General features: G+C 44.5%; 2 protein-coding genes across 4 annotated transcripts in view; one reads left to right on the top strand and one right to left on the bottom strand.

The window, feature by feature from the left end:
* The first annotated feature begins 4,010 nt into the window (after positions 1–4,010).
* On the top strand, positions 4,011–8,169 carry LOC146133256 (uncharacterized). Its single transcript, XM_083397700.1, has 3 exons — positions 4,011–5,375; positions 5,934–6,105; positions 7,399–8,169. The coding sequence occupies exons 1-3, from the start codon at positions 4,011–4,013 to the stop codon at positions 7,509–7,511; spliced, it is 1,650 nt and encodes a 549-aa protein (XP_083253826.1). The 3' UTR covers positions 7,512–8,169.
* A 1,093-nt stretch (positions 8,170–9,262) lies between these two features.
* Positions 9,263–11,908, bottom strand: part of LOC146133255 (uncharacterized) — an 85,200-nt gene continuing 82,554 nt past the window's right edge. For all 3 annotated transcript variants that reach the window (XM_083396766.1, XM_083396768.1, XM_083396767.1), the window contains one exon: positions 9,263–10,659. In XM_083396766.1, coding sequence (XP_083252892.1) covers positions 10,528–10,659 — 132 coding nt within the window. In that variant the 3' untranslated portion in view covers positions 9,263–10,527. The remainder of the gene's footprint in view (positions 10,660–11,908) is intronic.

The following is an 11,908-nucleotide window of genomic DNA, read 5'->3' as shown; positions in this document are numbered from 1 at the left end:
AAATAGGCCTCCTCGCCTTGGCGAATTGCGCGCGCGAATGCATAAATAGGTGCTCGGCGAAGGACAAGCCCTGTCGAGAGCACGTGCGCCGAGAAACTAATCGCAAAACAATTGCAGCAATTGTGTGAGCGGTTTGGGATGCTCTTTGGCGATTGTCAATAATCTACCAGGCGGGGTGTTGCGTAAAACACAACGAAACTTGGTATATTGGTTGCCGTATAGCTCACACATCGGTTATTATGACTTTTTAGACTATCAAGTTTTTTAATTGTCAGTATTATTTAGCAAACTGAGTAAAGCAAAGGTTTGATTTTTTAGTTGAGCGACAGAACAGACTAGGTTGAAAATCGTATTCCCTGTTTTACCGTAAGAAAGATAAAACGAGCCTATCCTACCCGGAATATACAAGTTGAAGACCCCAGGGCTTCTGATAGCATCGTGCCAAAAACATTGACAGGAAAATCTACTCAAATAATTTGTTGTTGTAGCAGGTGTTGAACAAGAAACACTGTACACCTGCATTGAACATGACTGGATTTAAAAAAAAAAACGGTTTCAGAGTGAAACCTAAGGCGATATTAATGCCTGTTAAAGAAAATAATGTCGATTGAAATCTTTAGTTTACATTGAATCGACCCGATAAGGTTGCAAAGTGGATATTCTATAAACGAGGTATGCTCGTGGCACGCGCATTTCACCTACCGCTTTTGAAAAATACCTAAAAACGAGATGAATGATTTGAAGATTTCCATCATTTTCTCCATTCGGCACCTGTTCTGACGCAACAGCTTGTTTCCGGGAAAGGAATTGTTGTGTAGCATCGCTGAGCGCGGTTTTCGACCATCAATGCAATTGAAGGCGCTGCTTTCGCTTTGCTGGAAAGGGCAAAAATCACAAGTAATTGCCACACTGGGCGTTTTTTTCTTGCAGAGGGCGTGCAAAGGCCAAGTGACGATTTCACACCTTTCATCCAACTGGCTTATGTCGTTCCGCTAAACCGAAGGCTAAGCGGCCAAGTGGTGCCGTTGTCGCAACGTGCAATTTCTTGTATTAAGCTCTGGGTTAACATACATCAACTATCCACCTTGATTAGCAGAAGTTCATATTGATGCGCGTCGCCTTAAATGGACAGGCATGAGAGGCGACTTTGATGCGACCAGCACGGAAGGTAGCAATTTTCGCGCATCGCAGTCGCAAAGCCAAATAGGCAGAAGGTTGGGAATTTACTGCAGCAGCAAGATCTTCGATTTAAGGCTATTATGACGTTCAGAAAAAATTAAACGCCAGCGTTATTTTGCCGCGAGGAATTAGGCGCCACCTTAAAGCTGCGATGACGTGCTCTTGACAATATTTGCTTGGTATCTAGCCCAAAAATGCCCCGATCCAAAAAATCCTAATCTTCTTATGCACTGGATGCGGTTAATTATGCAGGAATTGAACTTTGGAGCAAACTAATCTGACGTGGGATCACACATACCGTTTTTTTCTGACAGAGCTTTAAATGGACTTTACGCTTTGCAATTATAAGTAAAAGTTAATGAAGAGCGCTGTTTGATTGATGCGTTTGTTTAATCCAAAGTATGACGGGTGTGTCTTGATAGTTTGTGGTTGCTTAGTACAAAGCTTCCAAAAACTTGAAAAACAAACGGTATGTGTGATCCCACGTCAGATTAGTTTGCTCCAAAGTTCAATTCCTGCATAATTAACCGCAAAAACTAAAAAAAAAAATGTTCTTTAAAAAATACTCGTGTCTTGTGCGTAGCTATTTTGGTGATGAATTTGTGAAATCAAATATCAGTATTTTATGAGCTGTACCAGTTTCACTTGCTTTTCCATTTTTGCAAGCACCCGTGCATTCATTATTGCGCAATTAAAATGCCATAAAATAACCAGCCACAGCCCTTTCCGATGTCATTATCATCCCTTAAAACGCTGCCCGTAAAATCTCACGCGTTGCCCATGGTCATAAGCAGTTACGAAAAAAGAGCTAGGTGGGTGTGACCGATGCGTATACAGGATGGTTTACAGGCGAGCCGTGTCGTATCAATGGCGAGCATCCCCGTCGCGTCGGGGTCTTGGTACGCAACGCTTTGCAGGTACGCACCCAGTTTCATGATTAAAAGTGTGGCCCGCCCGCAACTGGATATTAACCCGCTGCAGTGTCGACCGTTCCTTGACGCCCATCCTGTGCGAACGATAGGCAGGCCGAGGGAAAAAAGGCTGGGATTTCTTAAAGGGCACGCGGCCTTCTAACCGACGATCACTCGCGCTTAAGACATCCTGTGCTCGGGCTCGCACGCGTGTTGGGTTAGGCCCGTTACGCCCGCGGTTGGCGGACGGAGCTTACAGCTTTCCGAGAAAGATAAATATTTTGCGCAGAGCGTTGTGAGAGGCTGAAGCCAAGGAGACAGCGGATCTTGCTATATTAAAAATTGAGAAAGAAATTAAAGGGGCGAATGAAAAGGTGAATTCAATACAGAAACAGAGAAAAATAGCTTTTGGTCATCGTCAGCATGTGCGAGAAACAGATTTCCGGTCCGCTAGAAATGTTGCAAAGAAATAGAGCTTTTTAAAGTACAAGGCTTTGTTTTTGTAAAAATCTAGCAGTTTAAAACTTGATTTAGGTAATAAAGAGAGACAAACAGCATTTTAATCAGTAAAATATATGTCTCGCGTTAGAAATCCATAGCTTTAAGCTGTACAAGTTTTGCTCGTGTCTTTACTGAAAACAATCAATTCGCACGGCGCAAATTCGCAGCGAAAACACGGTGGAGATAAACTGAACACAAAACGCAAATCGCGAGGGCGATCTGCCCCCTCCTAGGCACGGACCAACTCGGAGTTGTGTTAAACGCAGCGTCCCCCGCGCCGAGGTGTGTACACACGCACTGGAACTCGAGTGGCGTTGTATTTACCACGCGGCCTAATCGCCACTGTTTTCTTCCGCCGCAGCCAACGCACTTGCGAGGAAAAGTGAACGCAGCAGCGTTGTGTTTTCGAGAGAGGCGAAAGCGACTAAAGGAAGCGTAAGGAAGCGTAAGGAGGCGGTCGCCTTGTCACACGGTCTCGGACCTGGCCGAGAGTATTGCGCTCAAGTGGCGCGCTTGACTGCTAATTTCGGATTTCGACTTAACCCGGTCACGATTCGGAGGCGGAATGTCACCGCGGATGGCCCGCTTAAGTGGCGAGCGAGCGTACGAGAAGCACGACAATATATTAAACGTTTCTTTCTGTGTCGTTTCGCCCGCGATGCACCGCTTACCGATGCTAACAGCTCTGGATATTTTTGTTTTCGAGAGATTAAGTGTCAGCTAGCTGGTTCTGTTTACGTTGCATATAGCCTCGGCTTTGCCTGCGTTGCACAAGCGGGGTTCTTGACTTGCGCAAGAGGCCAGTGGAAAAGAGTGCCCAGTGCAGCGCAGTAGATTATCAGCTTGCGCCGCGCTTGTGAAACAAAAAGGCGCGATTGTTTTAACTTCATGGTCGCAAAAACGTTCTTGGTTTATAGCCATGTGAACCGAAATTTCCTCATATACTGACTACTTTGGTTAAAGCGTATTGCGTGGGCGCTAAGCTTTGTGCCAAAATTAGGTGCTCCCGTGTATCGCTTACTAACGTCGTTTCCACGATTTGGATTACACACGAAACGTTTGAACTATCTGTTTTGCGTAACAACTTTGGTTTTTCGTTCGGTACTATAGGCTTTTCGTTTATAAGCAATTAATGTGGAGAAACGGGTTTCGATGACTATAGGCAGTGGGATTAAACTGTCGTTTGCAGGTCGATAGCACCGACTTAGTTCGGAGGATATAGTATTATAATACATGAGTTTACAGTAAGGTGAAGAAGTAAGACCGCACCCACACAAAATGATATCATAATTAAACCTTACCTTGCGGTTCCAACCGCGTAATTACTTGGTGGCAATATTTAATCTCCGGTATTAACGTTTTTTTCAACAGGCCAATATCAGTATAGTGATGCACGGCAATTTGCGAGACCGTCAAGTAATGATTAACCACCTGATCAGCCAGCAATCCTCGCAGAACGGAAAGCAGCCCCGCTGGCACAGCAGCCAGACGTCACTCGAGCAACGCAAGGTCACCTTCAACAACGACGTGTGCGAAAGCGGCTACTCGACCACTGCGTCCAGCGACGACGGCGCCAACTCGCCGCTCAAGAGTATGACATCGGACAAGGCGTTCCAGATTTACGCAAGCACGCCGGATGCCGCCAACAAGCGACAGCAGTTCAAGCAAAGGAAGGGCGCGTCCTCGAGTGTTTCGAGCTATGACGAGGCGATTCACCAGCAGAGGGGCTACGCCCAGCAGACGCAAGGCTACACCGAGACCTTCGCGCCTTCGACTGTGTCCATGACGCCGTCTCCTACTTCTCCCGTGTTGAAGTACGGCGAAGAGTCTTCCAACTCTTACTACTATGTCGGTGACAGTTACGGGCGTCAGTCCTACTACGACCCGCTGCACCTCTCCAGCAACATTAATAAGTCCGACTACGAGAATGCCAAGTGGCGGAAGACCTCCCAGTCGGACGCGGATGTGAGCGAAACGGAGTCGTCCGCCTCCGCCAAGAGAGGCATCCTGAAGAAGCCCAGGACTCTTCAAGTTCCCCGCATCCAGATGACCCCTGACACGCCGCTTGAAGACTCGGCGAGCTTCACCTTCGGAAGCCCGACCAAGTTTCACTCACACAGCTCCCAGGTCAGCCCCATCCGGGTTCCGGCAGTTTACCCATCCGAGCATAAGACCCCATCGCCTCTGGTCTCGAGCGATGGATCCCGTAAGTCGGCATTCACCCCGGTGATTCCCCGAAAGCAGCGCCTGACAAGCGGTAGCGACCTTTCCGACATCAGCAGCTCCAACATCTTCACACCCGTAAAGGGCCCGGCTGTATCCGACTACGTCACCGGCGCAGACCAGTTTGATATTCCTCCTGTCGATCCTTTGGCGGATGAACTCTTTCTGGGCGAGCACGCGGGCTTTCACACCCATTACGTAAAGCCAAGTCCCCTGAGGGTCGAAGAGCCTCAGTTTTTTCCGAAACCATCTCGGTCAACCAAAAGCTCGCGGGTCATTGGAGATCTCAGCTCGCTCAGCGTCAATGATCGCAGCGAAACCGAGTCGCTCTCCACAGCCGAAACAAACTCATCCGTCAGCCCAACGCCCAAGGTCGAGTCTCTGACCAACGACGCCGTCCGCCTCGACCAGTTTCTGGACGGCTGCAGTGCCAAGGACCTCAAACGCATGCTGAAGGATAAACTTGAATCGAAAGACCCGAAATGCATTCGAGCGCTCTCCACTCTGATTCCTGCTAGTGTTGCGAAGCAAACGATGTCACACTGCGTCCGCTGTCATAAGGTTGGTGGTCCGTTGCGGTTTCTTTGTTTTAACTCGATTTCATGCAAAGCGACCGAATTGGTGCGTAAAGCTTCTCTAGGCGATAAGCGATCTCGTAGCATCCCCCGGGTTGTTACCATTACAAACATTTCCAGCAGGGCTTCTTTATGCAAAACTAAGTTACCTTTTCTTTGGTGAAAACGATATACAAGAGGTTGTGTTGCGTGTAAATACAATAGTTAGCTTAAAATTTAGCCGCTTGTTACACTTACTAACAGAAAAGGCCAGGGTTAGTGTATATACCCAAAACTTTGTTTCAAAATAATAGCTGGCTGGGGTTTGGTCGCGCAGACTATAACTCATGCTGCCTTCACATAAAAGGCCTCATGTTTAAACATAACGTTTTAAACACATAATAAACTGAACCTTCACCAGCTGCATAACGGTTTTGGGTGCAAACAGGGAAGGCTTTGTTTTATTGTTTTAATTTCGCAAACCCAATAAAGCCACACGAATGACGAACGCGAAAAGTTCCTTGGTATTGGCCCGACGCTCTTACAAATGCGGTTATCTTTTTAGAGCTACAACCCAAGCGAGCGTGGACGATGCTACCTGCCGCACCCCGAGTCGATGGTGTACAAGGTTAGCCAAGACGACGAAGGTGCCAACTTCCAGTGCCAATGTTGTAGCACCGGCTTTCGACTGCTCAAAATGGACTTCTACGAGGAATCGACCAACGCCCTTTTAACAGGTAAGAATACAGATGCTATACTCTTTGGTGTTGAATAATTATTCGGTTTGGCGCAGGTCGGTCGTAAAGATCTGCATTTGGAAAAATATGTTATTTTTCTTTAAACGCCTTAATCTTTGAAACCTGTTTGCCTGTTTCGTAGATAATTAGCCACTAAGTTAACCTCGAAATGAGTTTACGGGCTTTCGACTGCCCAATTAGACGCGTTTATGCCGACGCGGAATTGTTTTTAGCGCAATCGAAACCGGCCATTGCAAAATTGCAAGTCTGATTCGGCGCTCTGGTTTGACATGTGTCTTGGCGGCGTTGATTACAGAGCCACGCGCCGCCAGCGCAAACTTAATTGCTATCACTTCGCACTCCGATCAAACGCAACCTTAAGGCGTCCGTCCAAAACCGGTTCAAGCGACAAGGTGTTAATGGCAGGAAAATATTTGTAGATCGCACCCGGCGGTCGGCGACCTGCGCGCGCCCAGTTATAAAAAGGGAAAAGAATTCGCCTAATGTCCTCCCATTTTCCGGGGCCGCAGCCCGTTGCGTACCAGTAACGGCGTTTTCTGACCGGTAAATGCGCAACTGTGTCGGGCCGCGCTTCGTCTGCGCCCCCGCATTAATTGCCGGATCGCGGGTTAAATGTTGGCGGGCGGGCCCGTGCCATAACCGCTTGGCGTCAGGCTTAGGGAGACGGAAATTGCTGGTTGGCCGCTGAACGTTCCTGCGCTAATGGCGCTCAACTTCCGTCGAAAAGGGGGGAACCAGGTCAAAGTCTGGATAGAAACAACAACAAAAACGCGCGGTTTACTTTGCACGAAAGGAAGCGAAGTTCGCTCACAGCGGGCTGTCAACAACTTGCATAGTCATCCACCATAATCCATCAACCGGCCTGAACTATAGAACAAAGCGATATTTTTTTTTCGAAATCTGAAACTTCCGTCTGACGTGCAATTAAAATCCGAAGGACCACGATTTTAATCCAGCTCAATAACTTTGTTTGGTTGCGATTTGAATGTGTGAAAAAAATCGCATTCGCCCAGGCGGCCGCGATGCAACCCGTAATCCATCTTATCAATTGCTGGTTCTTCGAGGCAGAAAATAACAGGCTTAGACTTTTCTCAACCACGGCACTTGCAGCATGGTTTTTAATTACGGGCGGCAGCGCGAGCGAAATATATTTTTTAATCAAGGCGAACGCTTCGGCGTTGCCTTTTTAGGCCCGACACAGGTAGTTCCTCTTTTAATAAAGATGTGAACTGCAGAAGCTAAATAATAAGCTGTTTGCTTTGTTCTTGACAGGTCATTGCTACAGCGGCCAGCACACATCACACCCGGAGAGCGTCGACTACAGAACTGAGTGCGGTGCCGCAAAATCGTGCGAGGAAAACGGCTGCGTTGAGTTTTACGTGTAACGTTCTAACGTTATATGTCGACAAGAAGCATTACGATACACTGCGCAAAGACGGAAGCAACTGCTTACTTCCCAATTGATTACAACTGCCGTTTAGCATGTTTAAACACTTTCAAAGCGCTCCTAAAGGCAATACTGGAGTTTTTGTGCATTATATCTCACATAAGTTGATTTCCTTAAGAAAATGCCTTATTGATTCAACGTGACATTTTTTGCGACTTTCCTTGGTCCGAATGCTCGTAAATGTTTGATCATGACAATGTAAGCGCCCAGTTCGTGCCTGGCAATTAAGCGCGAGTCACTTACACCATTGCTGCGCGAAAATGCGTTATTTCTGTTCAATTCATGCCATGAATTCCGCCTTCTATTGTTGAGCACGCGCCATTCCACGTCACTGTGTCGTCCTTAATAGCGTTTCTGTACTTCTGTCGAATGTTCGCTTTCATTGTTTTGTTTCCGTGTGTTATTCGCGCGCACGTCAGTAAGTTTGCTCGCACAAAATATTTGCTCGGTTTGATGTCCCACTCTCGCCGCACTTTCAGCAAAAAATGCAACATGTTTGGAGTAATACGCATGTGAATTGAACAGTAGCAATTGGAAATACAATGTGACAATGAATTTCGAACCTTGGTTAAACAAAACTAGGATCTATGAATAATGATGCTTGAGAATTGACCAAACTTTACTGGTGCAAATTTGTTTTGTTGTTAACTTTTCTGTCTTTTTACGTATTGTACGTGTGTAATATTCAAATTTCTATTATTTTCTAGCAAACAATAAACACGAATTCAACGAACTTATGTTATCAAATGAAGAACAATTGTTATATCTTGGCATTGCTGTACTAAATATCTGTAGTACGTTTAAATTTGGAGACTATATAGATGTTGTAACAACAAATTAACTGCAGCTGAAGCAGACAAATCCCTGTTGCAGTAAAAACTTTTTCTGTGACAAGGCTTGCTTCAAGCAAAATTATAGAACAATCCGTGTAATTAAACTGATTTTAGCCCATGGGTAACTTCTGAATGCTTCGTAAATAATTGGTTTTCACACAATATTCCAGTTTAAACTAAATCGTTGCATTTTAATCCCTATTCAAAGAAGTTACAAATGATGTAAAATATCCCTTCGATATAATCTACCACTCCCTTATTCACAAAAACTCAATATACGTTTTTACATGAAAAATACTGTATAACCTAAGGGAAATTTTTGCCTCTTATAGATTTAAAGTACACGTTATTCTACTTTGGATCCGCGGTAAAGTTCCTGTAGATGTCATTCTGCGAATATATGTATCACTAAAATTATATGTTTGCGCAGGATCACCTTGGTTCGTGTGCTTGCCAACAAGTATTATAAGGTAGTACGTGTGATTGAATATTCCAAATCCTATCTCAGAAAAACTAATAGAATGTTGCCATTAAATAAAAAATCGCCAATTTGAGTCAGATCCAAATGCTGTTTGATCACTTTCCTTTCTGATAGGTATTGACACAGGCTTTGTTCGATGAACAATTATAAAAGTTTTTGTTCGCATGAACCCAGGTTTCCGTCATTCGGTCAAAGGATCCATTCGGAAACACGCCCAAGATACACATTTCTGTATTGTGTACTTGTCTTCTGAACGGAATTAACCCGATTAACACCATACCCTGGTCAAAGCAATAACAAGCTGATCGATTGTACCACATACAATATAACAACAGCTTTGTTCCTTTGAAGTACACCGACTAAACAATCCATTAGCATTTATTTGGAAAATCGTTTGCACGAAATCCGAGTTTTTAGTAATACGGCGCAAAATAGCTCAGGCAATAATAATACAACTTGCACATGCAACAATATTTACATCGAATTGTATACTGGTGACCTTTTCGAAGCAAGTTCAAGTGGCACTTTGGGTATTTGTAAACAGGGAAGCGAATATTGGACGAAAAATACAGCTACGACCGGGGTTGTCTTGGCCTAATTACAAGCAATGTTTGGCTTAATTATAAGGAAAGTCCACGAAGGCAGTGTGCGCCGCAAATGCCATTTTGTACAACAACGACAAAAACAACACGAATAAAATCCACCACCAGGTTATATATATTTTAGTGGGCCTGACCAAGAACAAGCAACTTATAAAAAGTTTTTTATAGCCGACCAAGCCTTAAACTTGGCAGGTGGAACACGGGGCACCAAAAATAAATTTGTTAATTAGCGGAAAGTGCGCGCGGGAGACAACAGTAACTGACAAAAAAAGCACCTTTCGAAAACGGTTAAAAACACATAGCACTTAAAACACGTGGTTAAGTTTACTACTTGCGTGGGTGCAACAAAACGCGAAAAAGTCGGATAAAAATAATGTACAAAAGTGTCAGGGAAACCGGCTTTTAAAATAAAACAGCATTTCTCCGGTTAAGGATATATATTTTTGGCGCCTAGATTTAAGCAAAACAACAAAAAAGGACTTATTACGCGAAAGAGGTGTAAAATCCTGTTATCTTCCAACTTTATGGCGAAAGCACGTTTCTTCTCGTGCGAAACCCTTGACTTAATTGCGGACAGGCTGCCAATCAAACTATCACCAGCATGAGGTAACTCCCACCTGGTTTCTGCGTGAAAAGGTGACGACACAACAACAAGTCACAGACAGCGGCGTATTTTAAGCTGTTATGTTGATGCGAAAATCGCTGTCGTTATTAGTCGTGCTGGTTGATCAAGTGGCGAAGAGTGGACGAAGACAGGCATCACCCTTCCCGCGCCACGATTCAAAGCCGAAACCTGGCGCGCGATTGCCCGATGAGTACATAATAGCAATAGGCGAAGGCGCGATGCGCGCTAATTGACCTGTTTTTACCACTCCAAGCGCATGCAAGTCGAGAGTTGCTTTGTTTCTTGGTTGACGCCGCCAATAAAGCAGCAGAAGTAGCACCTCTCTTGGTTTTGAGCTTCTATTAGTAACCGCGGCCAGGTTGTTGTGTCCAGCGTGGTTTGGCGGCCTTTGTAGCCGTGCCAATCGCAAGCAGTTACTGCTGCTGGTGCCTTTGATTTTCAATCTGCTGCCCGTCTTCGGTGAGCAGTACCGTTTTCATTCCCGAGGTGGTCTCCAACCTTCGTTCCGTCGTGGTCGTTCGGTAAGTCTTGGTGATTGTCGTAACCTGTTATTAAACGTTTGATCAATCAAAAGTGAATCGTCTGAGCGCCTGTTCCAACAATATCAGGAATATTCTTGTTTGATTAGAAGTAAATCAATTTTATGATAACTGGAACGTTACAGGTTTACCTAAAATTTTGTTATCGTGTAATACCCGTGTGCGTGCAAACGTACAACCTTCAAGAACGACCTTTGGACTTTAGGTAAGACATTACGACAAAAACTCGCCAAACAAAAGATTCTAAAATTGGGACAAATGTCGAGCCGAACCCGGACGAGCTGTTATGAAACTTTGACATTCAATTCGGCTTTGTCAACATCTTTTTACAAACACCAGCCATTTCAACATCATTGCGGCGAATTACGCAATTACCAAGCGAAGATAACAGATGCTTTGAAAGATGTTCCCGTTGGTATTAACGCTTTGTTAAATTTTTCCTTTATAAACAAAATTTTCTTTTCAAAGAACGAAATACTTTTTTTTAAAACGAGGCATTGCATCACATTAGTGAAGACCCCCGGCAAGTTTTGACCACACAAGTTTTGCGTTTTTTCATTTTGAAAAAGACAAATTAACAGTTAAATGTTCTAATTAAAATAAACGACTGACGAAATTTGACATAAGCTCCAACAAAATTAACGACTGACAAAATTTGACATTGGGGTACACTGCAACGTCACAAGAATAACGCAATCGAAAATTTAGGATTGGATTAGTGATGTAACATGCTTTAAACATAGTCTCTTGCCGAACAAAACAAAACTAAAAAGAAATAGCATTGTTACTTTAAATAAGCGGATATTTTTATCGGATGTTGTTTATCACTTTTAAATCCTTTAAAACTTTTCCCAATCAAGCAGCCCACATATTCGGCATATTAGTTTAAGACCAGGAAATGCAAATCCAGTAATCTACGGCCGTTGCCTCGTTTGGCAATTAAACAACTTTGTCAACCGACACTTAAGATTCCAAAATGCGTATAATTGATGTTCGTTTAAGGCGGCCAGTGGCTTAAAAGCAGAAAAAGTGCAACGCGAATACTCGCGAGAAAAAAAATCAGTCCTTCGATCAAAGCCTAATTCTGACACAACCACTTGGGCTCGCCAGAATAAGCGGTTTGCATTGAAATGCCTCGCAAAAGTGCATCGTCACAACGCAAACTCGCAATAAGCAAATCGAAGGTGCTGGACAGGAATCGGACTTTCACCTTCCCTATCATTAAGCACACAGCACACCAAATCATTTCGATTGC

Source organism: Ascidiella aspersa, chromosome 9 (assembly GCF_963924565.1).
Source record: "Ascidiella aspersa chromosome 9, kaAscAspe10.2, whole genome shotgun sequence".
NCBI classification, from domain to species: domain Eukaryota; kingdom Metazoa; phylum Chordata; class Ascidiacea; order Phlebobranchia; family Ascidiidae; genus Ascidiella; species Ascidiella aspersa.
This window is presented reverse-complemented; position numbering and strand designations above follow the sequence as displayed.

Excerpts from the sequence above, each read along its gene's own strand:
- LOC146133256 (XM_083397700.1), top strand. The coding sequence starts at position 4,011 with ATGATTAACCACCTGATCAGCCAGCAATCCTCGCAGAACGGAAAGCAG. Across the intron at positions 5,376-5,933 it reads ACTGCGTCCGCTGTCATAAG|AGCTACAACCCAAGCGAGCG; the intron begins GTTGGTGGTCCG and ends TTATCTTTTTAG. Across the intron at positions 6,106-7,398 it reads GACCAACGCCCTTTTAACAG|GTCATTGCTACAGCGGCCAG; the intron begins GTAAGAATACAG and ends TGTTCTTGACAG.